General features: G+C 33.4%; 1 protein-coding gene and 6 non-coding genes across 13 annotated transcripts in view; 6 read left to right on the top strand and 1 right to left on the bottom strand.

Annotated features, from left to right (window-relative positions):
• The window catches only part of LOC140137669 (LIM/homeobox protein Lhx3-like), a 101686-nt gene extending 80694 nt beyond the window's left edge, over window positions 1–20992 (bottom strand). For 5 of the 7 annotated variants that reach the window (XM_072159409.1, XM_072159410.1, XM_072159412.1 and 2 more), the window contains exon 1: window positions 20669–20992. In XM_072159409.1, coding sequence (XP_072015510.1) covers window positions 20669–20921 — 253 coding nt within the window. In that variant the 5' untranslated portion in view covers window positions 20922–20992. Of the gene's footprint in view, window positions 1–6715; window positions 6965–7391; window positions 7576–20668 lie in introns of those variants that run through there. The other 2 variants (XM_072159416.1, XM_072159414.1) reach the window with 2 other exon arrangements.
• On the top strand, window positions 12872–12944 carry Trnat-agu (transfer RNA threonine (anticodon AGU)). Its single transcript has one exon. It is a non-coding gene; the product is annotated as a tRNA-Thr (tRNA).
• Window positions 13110–13182, top strand: Trnat-agu (transfer RNA threonine (anticodon AGU)). Its single transcript has one exon. It is a non-coding gene; the product is annotated as a tRNA-Thr (tRNA).
• Trnat-agu (transfer RNA threonine (anticodon AGU)) lies at window positions 13643–13714 on the top strand. The gene has a single exon. It is a non-coding gene; the product is annotated as a tRNA-Thr (tRNA).
• Window positions 13955–14027, top strand: Trnat-agu (transfer RNA threonine (anticodon AGU)). Its single transcript has one exon. It is a non-coding gene; the product is annotated as a tRNA-Thr (tRNA).
• Trnat-agu (transfer RNA threonine (anticodon AGU)) lies at window positions 14747–14819 on the top strand. The gene has a single exon. It is a non-coding gene; the product is annotated as a tRNA-Thr (tRNA).
• Window positions 14986–15058, top strand: Trnat-agu (transfer RNA threonine (anticodon AGU)). Its single transcript has one exon. It is a non-coding gene; the product is annotated as a tRNA-Thr (tRNA).
• Window positions 20993–23369: the final 2377 nt, after the last annotated feature.

Here is a 23369-nt window from a genome sequence, read left to right as displayed (position 1 = left end):
TTAAAAGAACTCCAATATGGTTCTTTCTGGCCTTTCCAGAACCATTTCGGTCTAAAATGGTTCTGTCTAATCTTTCCAGAACCCTTTCAGGTTCTTAATTGTAGAGCTATTAAATTAAGATTCCACCATTCCACATATATGACAACTCAAGAACCAATTTAGGTTCTACTGAGAACTGTTTTCTCTAAGAGTGTTTATAATGCAACTTTTTGCATGACCACGACGAGTTGGGCTGGTATTGTACATGTATTTGGAGTTGATTTAAAAACAGGATTAAGATAAAAATGTACATCGTATTCATAATTATAAAACATAAAATTGTACAAAATAGCCTCGTTTTATTCCAACGTGTATGGATCAAATGATTGCGACAGAGGATTTTGTCAGTACAAGACTCTGTATATAGCAGCAACTTATATACAAGGGTATAGTCTTGCATTTCAAATTGTCATCACCGTGTAATCTTCGCCCTTAATAACAGCCAGGATTAGTCAGACTAAACCGCTGCAGAAGCACGGGCATCGAAAACCAAGATTACGCTGTGATTTACCATGCTAGAATGGTAGTACTACGCTTGCTTTTAAATGCTCAACAATTTTTTTTTAATTGTAATTTATTACAACAGTTTGTGACATGTAAATAAATAATTATACATTTTATAATATTTGGGAACACATAACCTGTGAATGATTTAATATTGATGAGAAAAAATTGAGAAAAATCTCTTAAATAATTTAGCCTACTAATTTCAGTCCCAAATAATTTCAATTTATAGCTATACCATTTCAAAGTACACGTAATATTCTTATTTAAGTTTTTAAATATTGTGCTTTAGACAAATTTGCTAAATTCAGGATTGCTTTGTTTTACGAATTGCGATTTTCCGACTTGTTTAGTTTACACCATCAATTCCTTTTGAATTGAATTGATTTGATTTGATTTGATTTGATTTGAATTGATTTGATTTGATTTGATTTCTAAATAATGCGATTGAACGTTAGTATTTTTCATTCAACTGTTATAAGATAAAATCTCGCGAATTAAAATTTCAAAATCATCCGCTATATAAATCGTCAGTTTGACAAGATCACGTTATACATGTGCCCATGGTACCTGTATTTGCATGTTAAGACATTAATGCGCTTTATCCCTTATTAAGAAAAAATATCTGGAGACCCTTTTCATCAACACAATTTCATTGTAAAACCGTAATAATTTGTGACGAAAAATTGTGATAAAAATAAGAAGAAACCTCCTTGCAACACATACAGCAAGATGATTAGTGACTTCAAGATGACAGCAGTATATTAATGAGTTCCCCTGCTACATTAAGGCCCGCATTAGGGATGATTAAAATCCAAAAATCACGACAGCATTTTAACTAGGAATTCTAAGCCATGCATGCACGCATATACATGACAACGATGTCAATTATGACATGCGGATCTTTAGGTTGCTATATGGCAACAAACGTGTTTGACATTTTGGATATTTTAAGAAAGTTTGAGAAATGTCGATCAAAAGTTTTCAGATCGATGTGGTAAAGTATGGATAACACAACATTCGCTTATTGAAAAAATAAAGAACAAAGGTTAAAATTGATCATCTTTAAGCACATTTAAAATTGAATTTTTAAATAATTTTTAAGGTTAAAACACTAGATTACAACTTGTTGTAGTCGCCTGCTCCGCAGCCGAAGGATGATGATGATGAATTTACCATGTACGTGGGTTACATACTGTACGCAAAGCCTACCTATTATGTAACTCATAATATGTTTGATTTTGACATAATAACCGAAGAGTATGTTTTTGACCAGATCTGTAATTTTCCTAACAACAAATCAACTGGGCTTGATAATTTTGATGTGAGATTACTCAAACTCGCTGCCCCAGTAATTTGTCATTCACTTACTCATATTTGTAATTTGTCATTATTGACGGCAACATTTCCTTCTGAGTGGAAACTTGCCAAAGTAACACCTATTTACAAGGATGGTTGTAAATCTGATGTATGTAATTATAGGCCAATATCTGTTTTGAACATAATCAGTAAGATAATTGAACGGGCTATACATGATCAGTTGTATAAGTACTTAACTATGTGTAATATTTTAAACCCAGCCCAATCTGGATTTAGACGTAACCATTCAACTAACTCTACTCTTCTTGATGTATCAGATTACATTCTCCACAACATGAATAACGGTAAAGCAACTGCAGCTATTTTTCTAGATTTAAGAAAAGCGTTTGATACTATCAATCATCAAATTCTCTACAACAAATTATATGACTATGGTATTAGAAATCACACCCTGAATTGGTTTGTATCTTATTTAAGTAACAGGGCACAACGAGTTAATGTAAATTCCTCTTTGTCTGACTTCAAAAGCATTAATATAGGAATTCCACAAGGGTCAATCTTAGGGCCTCTGTTGTTTATTATTTATGTTAATTCCTTGCCTGATAGTGTGTCATGTAATTGTGTGATGTATGCTGATGATACCACTCTCTTATGTTCCTCTTCTGACCCCGCTATACTCCAACAGGAATTAGACAAAAATATGAGTTGTATTGGTAAATGGTTTCATGAAAACAAACTTACTCTTAATGTTAAAAAACAAAACTCATGGTCTTTGGTACTAATCATGTTCTCAACAAATTTGATGATATTTCACTTTCTCATGCAAATAATGTTATTGAAAAGGTTGAAACATTTAAGTATTTGGGTGTTGTACTTGACCCAAAATTAAGTTGGAATGATCATGTAACCTTTGTATCAAATAATATCTCCAAGCGTATTGGTATTATTCGTAGAGTAAAATATTATCTTCCTCCTAAAACTTTAAATATGCTTGCCAATGCACTTGTAATGCCCCATTTTGACTATTGTAGTACTGTATGGTCAAACTGCAATGCTGATTTATCCAACTCTCTCCAGATACTTCACAATAGACTTGCTAGAATTCTGCTCAATGCCGACATTAGAACTCCTATAGTTGATTTAATGTATTCTCTGAATTGGTTTAAACTTGATAAAAGATGGGAAAACCATCTACTCATTGTACTTTTTAAATGTCTGAAAGGTCTTGCTCCAAATTATCTGAGTTCCCAATTTTCTTTTACTGAGTCTATGCATGGTAAATGTACGCGAAGTCAAAGTTCTAAAACCCTTATTGTTCCACTTTGGAGCAATAATCAGGTAAGCGTACTTTTCATTATAGAGGTGCCAAGGCATGGAACAAACTTGCATCTGATGTACGAAGTAATTACGAGTCAATGAACCTTCATATGTTTAAAAATGTATTTGCTCAATGTTCTAGTTAACATGTCTTCTTAAAATGTTTTCCTTGTTTCCATTATTTCTGTATTAGAAAGTATAAGCTTTGTTTTGATATGTTATTTATTAAGTATTGTATATTTTGTAATTAAGTGCAGGGCCTTCTTGGAGATCAGTACTAGATACTGAAGAGGTTACCCTGGATAAAGAAAGAATAAATAAATAAATAAATAAATACCTGGCAAAATACGGTAAAAGTGCCATCATAATTATAAATAATGCTCACAAAAACAAACAAAAAACCCATGGGGAACTTTCCCATTTTTATATTGATCGTTGCTGCCTTGAAATGGGCGAAAAGGCCCATTTTCGAACATTTATGTCTAAAATTCACTTAATTTGAATTTAGTCACGTGACTTCTACTCCAAAATATACCGTATATCATGAGTTCACATATCCCGAAGGAACTTATGTGGGACGATGGTACCCGAAGGCTTCATGTAACATCCATTTCAATAGTCTTTAAACATATTTTCTCTAATTATTTATGCGCAGTCACCTATGCAAAATATATTCAAGCCACCGTCATCCAAAAACTAGGGTATCAACCCAGATTTATCAATTTTGTTGAAGTTCTGAAACAAAAAATCTCAATTTCTATATTATTGGATTATTTTTCACATTGATTATCCTTTAAGTGTTACAAGCACTGCCTTTGCAAGCATTGCAACAATTTAATCAAAAAAAAAATCCTTTTGTTTATCAGTTTTAAAATAAACAATACATATCCCGGTAAACGCAAAAATGTTATTAAAACGGTCTAAAACATTTGTCCAAAACGTTATATCACGTTTTAAATGATAAAATGTCGAAACATTTTTGAAACAATTATTATTATAAAAAATGTTAAAACAATGTTGTTATTCTTATTTAATATTATGCTAATTCAAGCATGAATGAAACAATGTTTTGACATCTTCAATAACATTATAGAACAACGTTTTCTGAAACTTTTTTGAAAAAGTTTTATAACCTTTACTAGAGTCGACATTTTAACGTTTTTTGGTAACCTATGTGAGCCGTTAAAAAATTTACGAAAAAAAAACCCTGAAAGTTTTTTGTGTGTTTGCTGGGAATCTAAGCTTGATATCAAACCTTTCCTTTGTATGATATGGACAAAGAAGACCATGTATACTATGATACAGTCAAAAGAATTTACCCAAATGTCAATAACCTCAAGTTGGACAAAAATGATTAATTTTTTCAATTATTACAGAAATTAACAATGATTGCTGACCATGCACAAATGACCGCATTGATGTTAAATTTTCCACCATATGTGTGTAATTTGTGTTTATATCATTATCATGTGTATATGTCTGTATATTTCTGTGAACTTATGACCATATAAAAGCTCTTCTAATATTGAATTTTAGGGGAAATCCGTTGTCTTGTGTCATGTGTGTGTATTGTATGCAGAATTTTAAGATTCAACGGATTGCTTCGGATGTGACTTTTACCAAATTTGTATTTTGTTTCATAAAATTTAAATCATCATCCTTTACATTGTCATCAGCAGCACGCTGCACAGCAGCAGCAACAGCATCATCATTAGCAGTAGCGGCATTACATGCAAAGTCATCAGCAGCACAAGGGCAACAGGATTCTCTTCATCGTCATTATCATCATCAGCAGCATTATTATCATCATCATCAGCAGCAGCAGCAGCAACATCAGCATCGGCATCGGCATCATCAATACAAAGAATAGCCTCTAAATGATACATCATTCAAAAAAGTATTACTTCAATCTGAAAGTCACCCTAGGAAATACAGTTTTGTTTGATTGATATTAATGAACTTTTTTGCCACGTGCTATTTGTAATGACCAGTTCAACAAATGCCTGCAAATCGCATAGCTCATGTAGTTTAAATTAACCCGGCTCATGTACCCCATGACCCTTACCCCCAGGTAATTAGACCCAATAAAACACTCACAATACCTTAACCAACTCGTCTACTGTAAATCGCTCAAGAAAAACAAAAAAACTGCCGAATAAAAGGTCCAGCATTATATATTTCCACACTATAAAACTTTAAAACATCTTTTTGGTTATACTGTCGACTGATAGATTTGTTATTCGCTAAAGATATCGTTCTGTTGTAGTCTGCCAGCCATGCGTTGTATGGGCGTTTATCGCTGTTAATGATTGATGAGAATTCGGCAGCCTTAAATCTCTTAACGCAGACGATGATAATGGTTAAAATTTTCTTAATTAAAAAAAAAGAATGTAACATAACATTTTTATGAACATTTATGGAATCTACACGAAAAATGATTTCAAATGAGTACAAACAAGCATAGTTTTGGTTCAGGTTTTCTTGAAATATTTTTTAAAGAAAATTTCGCGAAATTAGTATGTAAAGCTTTTCTCTGCGTGTAAAGCATGGACGGCGAGTGATTGATGGTGGTCCGGCATCATCAAGGCTCAGAGATGGGTAACCAGAGGGAGAAATATTGCAAAGCGTTGAATTGTTGAAGTATATAAACGATGGGCTGAATCAGTGATGAGCGAACTGAACGAGAGAAGTCGTATTAACAAATATTTTATCTCAATTGGAGTTTTAGTGGGCCTATGGGAGGTAATTCCCCCGGAGATATCTAGGGCTTATGTCAGTCAATGATCGTGCGCGGGAAATGCCGCCTGACCAGCCGGGGACAATTTTCAAACAGATGTGGGTTTGAAAGCTAAACTTAGCAGAGAAGAAATATTTTCACGCTCTTTGCTTTTCTTTGAAAGTTTTTCTCTGAGCGATAGTAAGCCGACAACCTTCTTAATACCTGTATGATCAACAACCCGATCTAATATTGTGCAGTATTCCTAGCCTATGTAGCCAAAGGTATTGCCAGTTGACACAAGACATGTCTTTGGCTAATGATATTTAAATAACAAAATGCTTTTGACAAAATCTGTGAACTCTTACGGACGAAAAAAAAAATTTTCTCCACTAATTGATAAAGCGGAACTAAGATAGAAATTAAGCAAATTATACATGGCGACTTAAGTGCTCAGCATTGCTAGACTTGAGACCTCGTGATGAGCACAAACTACAGTAGTACATCAACCCAGAAGAACATGACCTTCAAATGGTTACACACGATTGGCTGTGCTGAACATAATGCGTAAAGATGCGTAGTTCCAGGATGTCTTATTGAAACAACGCATGTAAGTCCTTAGTTTTCTGACGTACATGATCGAAAATGCCATTTTTCGGCAATGGGCAAACCTTAGTTGTGTACCTATAGGCTATATCATACAAACATAATACAGGCCTATCGTAAATTAGGCCTATTATGTGTAAACCAAATGGAATATAAAAGGTGACATCTAGTACTTTAGTAACAGAAATGTGTTGACATATCTTCTTGTAATACCTTGCTGAAGGCCCTCCAACGTTGACGACGAGATTGTTGTCGATCGGCTCGCAAAAACTAAACAGCTCTGTAAAATTCCAGATAAGTGGCCCACGCTTAACATGATGGTGCAAAATGGTGGAGGTTACATCCCGAAAAAAGAAAGCGCAACTGCACATTGACTTCAGTATATAAATCAAGAGTCACAACGAAGGTGAAAATCCAATTGAGAACTGCCGTTGATGAAGTATTCCAGGGAAGTGTGTAAATTTAGAAGCGAGAATCCAATATTAGTCCCGGTGATATAGAATATCTCATATACACTTGTGCCAGTTTAGCATATTACCCAATATGGGGCCCTTTTTTTCATACTACTAGTAAAACTAACCCACTCATCATAGTAATTACTTGTACGTCTATACCAAAACCAATCTCATAAGTGGCCCATGACTGTGTGTTAATATCCTATATTGGTCTCGGCTATCACCATAGTAGCAGCCAGAAAAACTAATTTGGCCCAAACAAAATAACTTAATATATAAATGATGATGATAATAATGAATAAGATGACGATGATGAAATTATATTGGGAGAAAAAATTAAAACGATTATAAAAGTAGAGTAGGGGATGATATAGGAAGCTAGAGGGTGATAGGGGGAGGGTTGACATAACAGAGATAATTATTATATTGCCCACCTTCAAGAGCCCTATTCTGCTTCAGTAGCGTGTATAGCATATCCGGAGAGGTAGTGGTAGTAGATGCAGCGCCAGTAGTCATCTTCACTTCAGGAAGAAGAAAAACGGAAACAGTTTCCGGATCGGAACTCCGGATCGGAAATTGATGTTTCCTCTAATAGCGCGCGATACGACAATGATTTTGAAATTGAACCACAGCTCACCGTGACACAAGCATGAAAAAAGAGGATTCGCGGTGTTAGTCAGCAAGCACAGGATTGCAAAGAAAGAAGATGTAAGGAAATGGCATGGTATATCTATGTGTGTAAAGTCTTGTGTGTTTAATGCTGCGGGGTCTTTCTGTTCGCTTAAAAATGTAGAGCGCCAGAGAAGTAGCATACATGCTACATAGCACTACGAGTTAGTGGTTGTAACGGTATTTGAATTGCAGACGCGCCGCGGTCATTATTATGCGAAAATAGACACCTAAAGACGCTAGAACAGCCCACATGACAATCACCACAATATAGAACCATTTTTATGTGAAAAATAAATATCAAAATATCGGAAAATAGATAATTTTTGTGTCAAAACACAGATTGTGCGAGTGATGAAGTACAGAATGTTTGATATTATGCACGCTAGCACGTTATATTGCAGTTGTTGAAACGGCAAAGCCGAGGTAGTGAAGCATAGCTAGGGTTTCCCCATAATGTAATAAGCTTTGCCGTGGCGAACCCGGTAAATTTGGGTAATGCATTAAATTTGATTAACTGAGTGAGTGGTGGATGCCGTGAACATTGGTCCATCGATCTAAAAGAGCTCTTTCCTTTTTATCTTCTACATTTTTTGATCGTTTCTTTTCTTTACAATTCTTTTATTGACTGAAAATCACGTTTAGTTTGGTATATGTGTTCGGATTTCAGTAATGCTTTGCGTGCAACGTGGCTAGGTTGGTTGATACAAAAAATCTTATAACTGCAGAATTATTCGTTACATTATCGATACATATTTCAAGATGCATCGCACTAATACTAGGCATGTTTATACTCAGTCGACTGCGGTTTCAGCAAATTTAGATACGAAAAATTCCATTCAAACAGCGTTGGTCGGGCAAACTGCACAAAAAGCGACCTTGTTGTATGTCTTACACAAAATCGGCACGCAGATTGAGGGTTAGATTTATGTAAATGCCCTATGAAGACTTATTTAGGTTACTTATCGTTAACTTCTGATTATAAGTTGAGATATTTAGACGGTTTATAAAATTACGAGGCTATACCGTGACTGAATATGTCCTCTTAACTCCGCTAATTTGATCTCGCCTTGTTGGGTGGGGGAAAGTCATGAATCTAGTTCACTGGTTTATTTTATCACCTTTATTCTTTTAAAATAGCGCTAAATATATAATTTAATAATTTTGTTAAATATCACCGCTCAACTATCTGTCGCTGGTGACTATGAATCATGTGAGGATATGTTATATTTGGTGACAAATCATCGATAAATAGCTGTGTGATCGGCGACGCGAGTGAATTATGAAACACGCAACAGCTCACAATCGTTAAGCATTTTCCTGCTCGCGGGCTTCCATTTTGCAGACGATACTTCATAATCATCAAAAAATCCAGTTTTAATATAAAATTCTACTTTTGCAATTCACATTAAGGTGAATTTTAATGAGTACCAACACACCTAGCATTGATTCTCTAACTTTGAGAAAAAATTAATAGTTTGAAAAAAAATCCAAATCGTCTGCTTTTTGGTGAAACCATAGCTGCGTGTGATGGAAGTCGACGTGGTTCTCGCGCCCTGCAAAGCGCCAAGGGAAATCAAGGAAAGTACCACACATAAACACGGATGAATTTCAACTTGGCGGAAAACAAAAGTTGATTACTCGCTCCTCTTTCACGTGTGTGCTATATAAGTTATTATGGTAAAAAAATATGTAGGATAAGCTTTAAAATAGGCGATGTGATGTATTTTTTTTCTATGCCGAGTACTTTTGAGGTAATTGATGATAGAGGGGTAGAACCAGAAGAATAAATTTTTGAGACAGTTGTGCAGCGTGATGTTTTAGTAGGGCGATAGCTTTTTACCTGATTACCTTAAATGGTTCGTGTCAGAGACATTTTCTTCTTTGACATATGCATTCACGCGTACGCGTCAAATAAACTAATTATCTAAATTACTAAGAGTTCAAGTCGGTCAAATAGATTTCCTATTGTTATCATTATTGTCAACGAAACATTGATAGCTCTATATATATGTCTATATATATAAGGTAGAGAACAATGTGGCGTAACACGTGAGCCCTATAATATAAAATCTGTGGTTAAAATTAGTGTAATAGGTCTAATCATCTAATAGTGAAGGCGTATATTTTTTTTCTCGCGTTTAGACTAATTTTAATCAACGCTCCATAAGTGCGTAAACACATGGCTTGTATATGTGCCGTTGCTTGTTTTTGTTTTAAAATGTGTGGCATACGTGTATGGACATTATACTGGCCATAATGATGTGTTTCATCACCGATCTTTGTAATTGTACGGTAAAGACATTTTCAAGGGTGATAGTCCAAAGGGTCATTATTCCAAAAACCCAATAGCTTAGTTATAAACCTCAGTCTTTACCATACCATATAGCTCTAAACTTCACCCTAACCCTAACCTATAAACTAAGTCCTAATCCAATTAACCCTAAATCTAACCCAACTCTAATCCTAACGATAGCCCTTTCCTAACCCTAATAACCATAATCCTTATGTTAACACCAACCCTAACCTTAGGCCTAACCTAAATTAAACCCTAACTTAAACCCTTTTCGGGTTATGACCCTTCGAACTAATGGGCGGTTATCGAAAATTTTACCTATGGCATTAAGGTGGTACTACACCCCTTTATAAATTTGTGAATATTTTTGCATTTTTCTCAAAAAATAATAAAACACTGGTAACAAAAGTTATGTGTATTATACATATAGGGGCAAGGAATCCAGTTACTGCACTGGAATTTTAGTGACTCAAGACAAGTAATTATTGATTTATTGATCAAATATTGGGTTTCCCTCATTTTTGACTGTAAATCCACAACTGCTGTCTGTGCTGAAATAAAATTTTCAGTGCAGTAGTTGTAGTCCTTGCCCCTATAATATACATATCTTATTTGTCACCAATGCGCTACAATTTTTGAGAAAAAATGCAAAAATAGGCACAAAATTGGCCAGGGGTGTAGTACCACCTTAAAGTTGACAAATCCAGATCTTTTGAATCTTCAATGATCTATAGCAAGAGCTCGGAGTGATGGCAAAATGTTACAAAGAAATAAGTAGGCAATTAAAATGACATACAATTAACAAATTGCTACAATCTTAATGATAATGACCTATTGTTAAGTTAAAAGCGTAAATCAGCGATATTGGGAATGATTTAACAGATTTGTAAAACAATACAACAACGATGTATCAATTTTAATTGATTTAGCAGACATTTTCCTGAAAGGATGGAATCTGAGGCTTCTTTTAGAAACATAATTTAATACGTGTAAGAGCATGTTTAAAGCTGAATGTGTCTGTGTGCATCTTCTTTTACGTAGGGTGCGTTTGTTTGGGTGACATGATGTGGGGTGAAATATAACAAAAATGATAAATTCATGTATATTTTTGTTTTCTTTTGGGGTTGGAGTTTCTATTGGTTTCTGTCTTGGTATTTGCATGCACCCGCAATTCTACGGATCCTAAAAGTTTGCACTTCGTGTAACTACAATATATATGAACATCTGTAAAATCTATGGAAAGTGATATTTTTGCCCTGTTGATCGTTTTATTTTGTTATAATAATTATAAAAGTACAAGTTGAGAAATGCAAAATGTAAATTCCGGATTACATAAAAATCTCCTGGTGCACCTTCAGGTGACATAAATTGAAAACATTTTGTAATTGGTACCTGTTGATCTTGCTAGGATACATTCTAGATGACATCTATTATATATTTCAGAAAATATTGAAATTTGCAAAACCTTTTCGTTGACATAAATTCATCCAGTTTGGTAACACTTATATGTTGTGAATGGGCTATAGCTTCCAAGACCCATAGTTCATTTTTGTCATTTTCAGGAGTCACTCGAAGAATTAAAGTTTCATAGTTTGTATCCATTAAGGATTATGTTAAATTTGTAGTTATCATATTTTCGGCAAAAACAACATAAAATAAGAGTAAAAAAACACCAAAAAACAAAATAAGTAAACAAGGATTGCCAGGTGTGTTGAAGAAATAGTTTTCTATTGCTGATTTGGGTATTGATGGAATAGATATCTACTCTTGATTTAGGTGTTGATGAAATAGCTATCTACTCTTGATTTAGGTGTTGATGAAACAGTTATCGACTGTTGATTTAGGTGTTGATGGTGTAGCTTTCTACTTCGGATTTAGGTGTTGATGAAATAGCTCTCCACTGTAGATTTAGGTATTGATAAATTAGGCTTCCACTGTTGACTTAATGAAATAGCTGTCTACTGTTGATTTAGATGTTGATGAAGTAGTGTTCTACTGCTGATTCAGGTGTTGATGACAAAAAAATATTCTACTGCTAATTTAAGCATTGATGGCGCAGCTATCTACTGGTGATTTAGGTGTTGATGAAATAGCTCTCCATTGCTGATTTAGGTGTTGATAAAGAAGCATTTTACTGCTGATTATGTGCTGATGAAATACCGTAGCTTTCCACTGCTGACTTATAGGTGTGGATGCAATAGCTTTCTACTGCTAATTTAGGTGCTAATGAAGAAGCTTTCTTTTGCAGATTTGAGTGTTGATAGCGCAGCTATCTACTGCTGATTTAAGTGTTGATGAAATAGCTCTCCATTGCTGATTTAGGTGTTGATGAAATAGCTTTCTACTGCTGATTTAAGTGCTAATGAAGAAGCTTTCTGTTGCAAATTTAAGTGTTGATGGTGCAGCTATCTACTGCTGATTTAGGTGTTGATGAAATAGCTTTCCACTGCTGACTTAGGTATTGATGAAATAGCCTTTTACTGCTGATTTAGGTGTTGATGAAGAAGCTTTCTGTTGCAGATATAAGTGTTGATGGTGCAGCTATCTACTGTTGATTTAGGTGTTGATGAAGTAGCTATAATCATGATAATTGCCGAGTTAGCTGTTGATGACGTAGCTCTCTACTGCTGATTTAGGTGATAATGTTGTTTATGATTAAAAGATCATTTAATGTTATTGGTAAAGCAGCTAGATCTATTATACTGCTGAATTGGTTGTTGATGAAATAGTATTCTGTTATTTATTTATTTATTTATTTATTTATTTATTTATTTATTTATTTATTTATTTATTTATTTATTTATTTACTTATTTATTTATTTATTTATTTATTTATTTATTTATCTAATTGACTCATTTTATTTATTAGCTTATTTAACGAATGAGACCTAAATTGAACATTTTGCACACCTGACTTAACATAAAAAGTGGAAAAACTGGTTAACTATTGGCGCCGTGGCTTAGCGGTTAAAGCGCCTGTCTAGTAAACAGGAGATCCCCGGTTCGAATCCGGGCGGTGCCTTTATTAGTTTGTTTTTTATCGTAGCTGATATAACATAGTTTGTATTTATTTATTTATTTATTTAATTGATTCATTTTATTTATTAGCTTATTTAACGAATGAGACCTAAATTGAACATTTTGTACACCTGACTTAACATAAAAAGTGGAAAAGAGTTTAACAATTGGCGCCGTGGCTTAGCGGTTAAAGCGCCTGTCTAGTAAACAGGAGATCCCCGGTTCGAATCCGGGCGGTGCCTTTATTAGTTTGTTTTTTATCGTAGCTGATATAACATAGTTTGTATTTATTTATTTATTTATTTAATTGATTCATTTTATTTATTAGCTTATTTAACGAATGAGACCTAAATTGAACATTTTGTACACCTGACTTAACATAAAAAGTGGAAAAGAGTTTAACAATTGGCGCCGTGGCTTAGCGGTTAAAGCGCCTGTCTAGTAAACAGGAGATCCCGGTTCAAATCGGGCGGTGCCTAAATTTATATATTTTTATCGTCGCTGAAATAACATAGTTTGTATTTATTTATTTATTTATTTATTTATTTATTTATTTATTTATTTATTTATTTATTTATTTATTTATTTATTTATTTATTTAATTGATTCATTTTATTTATTAGCTTATTTAACGAATGAGACCTAAATTGAACATTTTGTACACCTGACTTAACATAAAAAGTGGAAAAGAGTTTAACAATTGGCGCCGTGGCTTAGCGGTTAAAGCGCCTGTCTAGTAAACAGGAGATCCCTGGTTCGAATCGGGCGGTGCCTAATTTTTTTAAATCGTAGCTGATATAACATAGTTTGTATTTATTTATTTATTTATTTATTTATTTATTTATTTATTTATTTATTTATTTATTTATTTATTTATTTATTTATTTATTTATTTATTTATTTATTTATTTAATTAATTCATTTTATTTATTAGCTTATTTAACGAATGAGACCTAAATTGAACATTTTGTACAACTGACTTGACATAAAAAGTGGAAAAACTGGTTAACAATTGGCGCCGTGGCTTAGCGGTTAAAGCGCCTGTCTAGTAAACAGGAGATCCCTGGTTCAAATCCGGGCGGTGCATAAATTTGTATTTTTTTTATCGTCGCTGAAATAACATAGTTTTTATGAATGAATGAATGAATGAATGAATGAATGAATGAATGAATGAATGAATGAATGAATTAATGAATTAATTAATTAATTAATTAATTAATTAATTAATTAATTAATTAATTAATTAATGAATGAATGAATGAATGAATTAATTAATTAATTAATTAATTAATTAATTAATTAATTAATTAATTAATTAATTAATTTATTTATTTATTTATTTATTTATTTATTTATTTATTTATTTATTTATTTGATTCATTTTATTTATTAGCTTATTTAAGGGAGGGGTTATGGGCAGGAACCTGGTTTGGATTCCAGAGGGAGTGTGCCTGCAAGAGACACAGCCATCAGAAAAGGAATAGCTCAGATCGCGCGCCAAATAAGTTACCAGTTCAGAAATTGATTTTTCCCAGCCTTGAAAAAAATTAGGCAGCGCTGGGAATCGTAGCTGATATAACATATTTATTTATTTATTTATTTGTTTATTTGTTTATTTGTTTATTTGTTTATTTGTTTATTTGTTTATTTGTTTATTTGTTTATTTGTTTATTTGTTTATTTGTTTATTTGTTTATTTATTTAATTTATTCATTTTATTTATTAGCTTATTTAACGAATGAGACCTAAATTGAACATTTTGTACACCTGACTTGACATAAAAAGTGGAAAAAACTGGTTAACAATTGGCGCCGTGGCTTAGCGGTTAAAGCGCCTGTCTAGTAAACAGGAGATCCCCGGTTCGAATCGGGGCGGTGCCTTTATTAGTTTGTTTTTTTATCGTAGCTGATATAACATAGTTTGTATTTATTTATTTATTTATTTAATTGATTCATTTTATTTATTAGCTTATTTAACGAATGAGACCTAAATTGAACATTTTGTACACCTGACTTAACATAAAAAGTGGAAAAGAGTTTGACAATTGGCGCCGTGGCTTAGCGGTTAAAGCGCCTGTCTAGTAAACAGGAGATCCCCGGTTCAAATCCGGGCGGTGCCTAAATTTATATATTTTTATCGTCGCTGAAATAACATAGTTTGTATTTATTTATTTATTTATTTATTTATTTATTTATTTATTTATTTATTTATTTATTTATTTATTTATTTATTTATTTACTTATTTATTTAATTGGTTCATTTTATTTATTAGCTTATTGAACGAATGAGACCTATATTGAAAATTTTGTACACCTGACTTAAAGCCATATTATAACATTTGCTGAGGAGAACGCCCTTAAAAAAAATTAAATTCTGGTTTTTACACGATTGTAACTTTATAGTCAATACAGGTACTCTGCAAATATCAAGACTTAAGGTGCTGTAGTTTTGTCAAAATCCGAGATTTTGAATAAAACGCTGGAACCGGTGTTTTATTATTACGATGAAAATATTAGTCGAACACGTATGCACAGTATGTACACGGCGTGCGGGATACACATACACACCCAGAGGACCGTGCCGTATTACAACCGCGGGAGTAACATGCGTGGGTGCTAGTAGTAAATTCCAATTTTCTATGCTTTACCTCACTTGTTCGGCTCAAAATTAAAAGGGGGCATATATCTGACAGTAAAAGCTAACATTTTATGGAAAATAAATACTAATCTGTTTTTATAGAAATGTTATAATATGGCTTTAACATAAAAAGTGGAAAACTGGTTAACAGTTGGCGTCGTGGCTTAGCGTTAAAGCGCCTGTCTAGTAAACAGGAGATACCTGGTTCGAATCCGGGCGGTGCCTTAATTTATTTTGTTTTTAATCGTAGCTGGAACAATAGTTTGTGTTTAGTTGTTTGACGGCTCAGTTCAATAAATTATCACATTTAGTACAAGTAAATGAATAATGCAATTTGGAGTAAACATTTTTAAAATAAATTCATTGAACAACTGGTTAATGTTCAGTTGTTATTCTGAACGTAGTCTCTACAAATAAATAACATAACATAACATAACATATATCGTCTGATTAATCAAGGTCAAACTGGCTCATCTGGGTTGTCCAGGAATCTCTATATCGGCCCATATCTGAGAATACCTGTTTTGAAGTCATTTGAAGTCATTATTAATATATCCCATCCGAAATTGAAACCTGTCTAAAGTGCCGCGCCTCATTTGGAATTTTCACCACTGTCTCTATAAATATAACCAGTCAGACTATATGACTGATTTTGTTGCGGATGATGAAGTCATCTGTTGCTGAGTTTGGTGTTGATGAAATAGCTATCTTTGACCAAATAATTTCAAACACGAAAAGAAAGTTAAGAATAGACATTGATTCAAATGGTTGGCAGTACGGTAAAGTGTACTGGAATGTTATGTAATCTTGTCTTAATTATGAGGTTCTAATATGTATAAGCCTGTAAAATGATAACATGATGTATTTGAACATGAAATCCCAATCAAAAAGTATTGTATGATAATAATATATGTAGGCCTATGTATGATACAATAATAAGATGTATGACATGACATATGTATTAATATGAGTAATGTCAAATCAAGTGAAACATGATATTATGTAATAATTATTAGATAATAATGATATGGAAAAGAGATAATAACAAAGAAATAAAGGCATTTTGCCTCACCTCTTTGAGGTTACAGATAAAAAAAAAATCTTCGGCCTGTTATGAGCAACAGAAAAACAGAAGAACTACGTACAGCCAAAACAAAAGATGAAACATACCATCTAATAGTTTGTTGTTGATGAATTGTCTTCTATACGGTTCACCAAACCATATCGGAAACGACGTCAGCTTGAAAATAGGCTCTTTTAAACAGACACGAGCTTCCATTAACAAAATAATGATAGCCTTATTTACCACCTGTTTTTCACATTACGATATCACTATGCACACACTCGTAGGCAATTCATATAATATTTGAATTATTAATGATAACATGTATGATCTGTGTGGTTAGAAAAAATACATCCATGTGCTGTTGCTAAAGTCTAGACTATAGGGGTAGACTATTAGGTATTGTTGGTCGAAGCAGCCAAAAAAAATTGATTTTCATTATCTAAATCAATATATTATTGAAAAATAACACTTTGATGTTTTGCAAAAGTTCATTCTACAAATATTATACTTTGAAAACTTGCCTGATTTATTGTTGTTAATGAGGTATGTATGTTTTATAAAAGTGTTGTTGTTTCAGGCCTCTTTACAACATAACTCAAGAACCACAAGACCTACACAAATATATCTGTGATATTTGAATTCTTCTACATACATCCTATGAAATTATCAATGCAATTTTTGCCAAACCGTACTCCATTCGCGAGATGATGGGAACTATCAAATCGCAACAGTTTAAAATAATTGCTAACCTTAAGGCATCCAAATCGCGAATGAGTACCGATTTCAACATCATTGACACCAATACCGATGTAGAGAGGTATATAGATAGCAATTTCAATTAAATGACCTTGATCTTCATTTGAAATCTGCACCTGTTTTTTACAAGTGCAGTATTCAATAAATAGTCATAAAAGTGGGTTATATATATTAGGGGTATCAGCAACAGATAGCTACTTCATCAATGCTGATATCAGCAATAGCAGCTAGATAGCTACTTCATCAATACCAATATCAGCAATAGATAGCTACTTCATCAATGCTGATATCGGCAGTAGATAGCTACTACGTCAATGCTGATATAAGTAGTAGAGGACTGTTTCACCAATACCGATATTAGCAAGCGATAGTATCTTCAAGTTTGTTTATTCTTTGCTCTGATTATTTTGATACAAATGCTGACCACGACAGTAGACAGCAACAATAATTTTATATCCACACTTAAATAAACAGTAGACAATATAGTTTATCATTAGTTATAAAATGATAACTTGAACTTCTAAAACTAATACCAGTACTTTCCCCCAATTGACCTAGAAAAAAATGTATCCTAATTTGATTATTTTCAACAATAAAAGGTTATTTTACATACTTTATCAATACCCAGCGTTTTCATGCAAGCGACTCACTTCCATTTCAATCTCATAACTTACGAATCTGAATAAAGCATAAAACAGAATAAATAAAATTCAAAATTGGTTTTCTGGTGTCATCGATCAAAATACAATTGTGTTTTTGATTGTCATTTTTACTATTATACATATCAATCACACATTTGACACATAACATCGTGTATGTGTCAGGCAAGCAGCTTATATCTTAATAACATACATATCTGTTTGTCTAATGTATATGCTTAAATCGTTGGATGGCAGTAAGACAGCCATATTGCCGGGAAGCTGTGTCATTACTATTGATGTTTTATCTAATCAGCTGATCAGTGTAATGTGTAATGTATTTATCAATCTTGGCCTGTTATTGTTGTTTATAAAGTAGATTTCTTTTGCTGATATTGGTGTTGATAAAGTAGCTGTCTACTGCTGATATTGGTGTTGATAAAGTAGCTGTCTACTGTTGATATTGGTGTTGATGAAGTAGCTGTCTACTGCTGATATTGGCGTTGATAAAGTAGCTGTTTACTGCTAATATTGGTGTTGATGAAGTAGCTGTCTACTGCTGATATTGGCGTTGATGAAGTAGCTTTCTACTGCTGATATTGGTGTTGATGAAGTAGCTGTCTACTGCTGATATTGGCGTTGATGAAGAAACTGTCTACTGCTGATATTGGTGTTGATAAAGTAGCTGTCTATTGCTGATATTGGTGTTGATAAAGTAGCTGTCTACTGCTGATATTGGTGTTGATGAAGAAGCTGTCTACTGCCATTGGCGTTGATGAAGTAGCTATCTTCTGCTGATATTGGTGTTGATGAAGTAAAGCTATCTACATATTAATATTGATGTCAATATAGTAGTAATTGATACAAGTGATACAAGTGTTGATGAAATCAATATCTTCTGGTGATACCAGTATTATTATATTCCTATTATATGAATAATCTAACATGCCCGCTGATGATGATTTTGAAGTTGCTATATATTCTCCTACTGATATTGGTGTCGATATCAAAGCTATCTACTGCTGATATTCGTATTGATGAAGAAACTATCCACTGCTGATATTAGTAAGTAGTAGTTTTTGGTAATTTTCCGATGTTGATGAAGTACATGATTTACTAATGATATTGGTGTTGATAAAATACTTGTCTATTGCTGATGTTAGTGTTCATTAACATGAAGCATTCTAATGCTAGTATTTGTATGTGTTTCTACTGCAGATGTTAGCTATCTATTGACGATGTTGGCGTTGATGAAATAGGCACACGGTGCTGCTGATATTGATGTTGACAAAGTAGCTCATCCAAAAGTAATTGACAGGTAGACAGAATTTCTATTTATAGAATAATTAGTCTAAGCATTTCTCAAATATATATATACATATACTTGCTTACAAACTAATGACCTATGACAAATTGCCATACTATACCATGCTGTTCATTAACATGCGTCTCTAAACATTCCTCTGCATTCGAGTGCTACACAGGTGTTCAGTTTAAATCTAATGTACGCGATATAATGTTCAGTATCTGCTTAAATTAGTTCTTGTGGTAGCCGCAATTAAGACATGCATTTTATATAAATTAGAAAGAAATTAGGTTAATCTTTGTAAAGATTAGACACCTGCTCTTTGCTGCCTTCAAACAACACGACCGATTGCCATGGATAACCAGGGGTACACACTACTCTTTCCGATACTAACTTCTAGCATGAGTGTAGCTTTCAAGTACCGGTATGGCTCTTTGTATGATATGATACACTTTCTTCCATTGTAAATTTGGAACAGGGTGCCATATTCACTAGTGGCTGGTCCTTCGGAGAAGACACCCAGCTTTATACATCTTTACAGGTTCATAATGACCCATCCGAAGGACAATCCACTTATGTTTTCTTAAAATTTACCATGGTAGAAAGGAAGCATATTGAAACAGGATAAAAGACTATGATTTAAGGTTTTTTTTAAAGCTCAGTAATTTATAGTGCGCTACGCACGGGCACAACGCCTAGACGTTGATCCACAAGCCTCAGCACACCTTACAGGTCGTCGCTGACCCCTACGGCCCCATATCATTCCATAAACCATTAAACAACAATTATACTAGTGAAGAACTATTCTGAGTCCCTATAGGGCCTATATTTCGACTGAATCGAGAAAAAAATGTAGGAATTGTGATACAAAATGATAATTCTACCTGCCATATCAATATAGTTTTTTGTTTTCTATTTTGTACTATTTAATGCTCTGTTTGCTGGCTATATATAGGCTTCAAGATAAAAGGCCCAAGTTTTGAGATATTTTCTCAAAATTTCCAAAGCTATTATCTTAAGAACCACTGAGACAATACTAGGCTTGTTTGTAATCATTTTATTGCATTTTTCATGCTGATTCCAAATATGGTCATGATAATTCGCAATTCTAAAATTTTTGAATAAAAAAAATTAAACTTAAGTCGTCTGCTCGCGTGGAGAGAGTTAAGTATCAAATGGTGCTTGAAATGCTTTCAAATATCAAGATTGGATTTTTTAAAGCATCGGGTAGGCCTATAATATGCTTAACATTTCAATAATTGTAATGAAAATTAATTTCAACCGAAATATATAATTTTCTTCTTTACACTATAATACCATACATACCATCAGATTTCCAAATCCTTGAAACTACACTCGACATTCCAAATCCCGCGAAATCACCACCTATCCTGTCCCTTTCTTTGCCACCTCCTACGATAACACCACCACCGACACTACCACCGCACTCCGCAGTATTCCTTACGACTCGTACTATGTCCCTTGCAAACCCCGGCAACATATCTGCGGCGGAAAACACACCAGCACCTCGCCTCACCTGATGCGAGCCTCCTCCCGTAATGCTACGCGTCATCGACATCGCATGCCAACAAAAATCACACTGAGTTTAAACGTCTCACCACTTTAGTAATGCAACAAGTCCTATCTCTATTCACATGGATCTACAAAATGAACTATAATACTTATTCTGTGTTTTTTTTTTCCTTCTGGATTCATGGCACTTGTTATAATGCAAGTTTCAATCAGCTAATTTACGTTCATTATTATAAGTCTTCTGCTTTCATTTGTGACTATATATAACCCGTAGTACGCTGGTATTAACTATAAAAAAATATAATTTCAATAATATTGAAACATTTTAAAATATTATCAATTCATTTTTTACAAATATATCAATAATTGCGTTTAAATTATCAGCATAATGACTACTTTTAATGTAGTGGTTCTTAAGTAATAAGCACTGCTATATTTAGCATGATCTTAAGCCTGATGGAGTAAACACGGAATATCCGCTTGCAAAAGCTTAAACGTTTCAGAGCGAACAATCTTTAGCAATATAATGGCAGCATACACGACAAAAACTCATTAACTTAAGTGCAACTTTCCTCTTCACTCTTATTTTCATTGCTTTAAAATTTATAGCAGTACAAAAAATGCAGTGAAGGTGAACCGGAACAACTATTCATGCAATGCAATGAGCCGATGTGATACAATATTATGTAATAGAAATTTTGCCAAAATATTTGTAATACGAGAGCGGTTGTCAAAAGTAAATACAATAATGTTAAAGATGTGTATCCACTTTGATAAATAATTGATCAATGTTTAATGGCATGTTTATGATAAGTACGGTAGGTATACCTATAGTTGAGCAATTCACATTTTATTTATATTTAGGTGTTTTTGTACCTGACTAATTGATATTGCCAGTCGACATTTCGTTATGTAAGATTACAAATGTGTATTTCGATTCTCTCAAATACAAGCAAACTTAAACAAATAATGCTACGGAAAAATAATAAAAAACAGATTTATTCCACGGATTTTACATCGTCATGATTTTATCAATACCAATGTCAATAGCAGATAGAAAATAAAAAATTCAACCATTGCCATCATCATTTGGTATATCTACTTCATCAACAGCAACACATTATCAATCAACACCGATACCTCTCAATACAAGAACAATTAAGCTTAACCAAATAAACAAACCGAGAAATGAACAAAAAATGTAAAAAGCTAGATATAGAGAAACTAGCTCGCGTCTGACGACCCTGTCAATCAAATTCCCATCGGCCCGTGATTGGTTTGTATCGCGAAACTAACAAAGGCACCACCGTAGTTACGCAAGAGTATAGCCAATCACGGGTTGTGCTGGAGTTTGATTGACAAACTCGTCAGACTCGCGCTGTTTTGTTTTTTTTCTTTGACTTTTATTATATCAATGTATTTCATCAATACAAACTATCAGCAGTGGATAAGAAACTGATTTATTAATACTAATATCAGTAGTAGATCGCTATACTTCACTCATGCCAATTAATAAATATACTACTTCATCAACGCCAATATCAGTAGTAGATATACTACTTCATCAACACCAGTATCACCAGTAGATAGCTACTTCATCAACACCAATATTAGCAGCAGATAGCTTCTTCATCAATATCAGTAGTAGATATACTACCGGTACTTCATCAACACCAATATAAGCAGTAGATGACTACTTCATCAACACCAGTATCAGTAGTAGAAGACTACTTCATCAACACCAATATCAGCAGTAGATAGCTACTTCATCAACACCGATATCAGCATTGGATACACTACTTCATCATTACTTCTTCAACACTTTGACTATACAAATTACGCCAAAAGTTTTAATGTCGTAAAACACGTCATATTTTGGAATACCTCTTATTTAGTTCCAAAAACACCATCAAACAACATCAAATTCCCATTACGATATATTCAGAAAGTTCAATGATCACTTCCCTTTTTGAAAATATTACCCTGCACTCCTAATAAAATAAAAGATTAAATCCTACCCTAGATTTAACCTTATTATCCTCTCTCAAATTTCACAATGTGCATGTCACCGTGACATCCTATGTTATTAAGGATCATTTATGAATATTTAATGTACATTTACGTGTAATTTTTACCCCATTTGTGATTATGAATATTTGATGTTTTACATCAAATACATGAGTAATTTAGAGCTATAATAGTGACGTTATGTCGGACTCAGTCATCCATTATCCGCTTCTAAACAATATTAACGCTCAATTTCATAGTCACTGGTTGTAATAAGCGATTGTATTAATCTACCATTGAACAGCTTTGAATCTTTTCGGCATCAGAAGTAACGATTCATTTAATTGGTCAATTTTTAGCGCTTCCTAGTTGCCGATTGTAGTATAAATTTATATTGTCTAGCAAGTATATTGACTTGAGGTTTAATGTTTATGGAACAATCGGAAACTCAAAACTCCCCGAAGAACCACCACACACAAACTGTGCA

The sequence above is a fragment of the Amphiura filiformis genome, chromosome 17, assembly GCF_039555335.1.
Source record: "Amphiura filiformis chromosome 17, Afil_fr2py, whole genome shotgun sequence".
Taxonomy (NCBI): Eukaryota; Metazoa; Echinodermata; class Ophiuroidea; order Amphilepidida; family Amphiuridae; genus Amphiura; species Amphiura filiformis.
The sequence above is the reverse complement of the archived record's forward strand: the minus strand, read 5'-3'. Positions and strand labels throughout refer to the sequence as shown.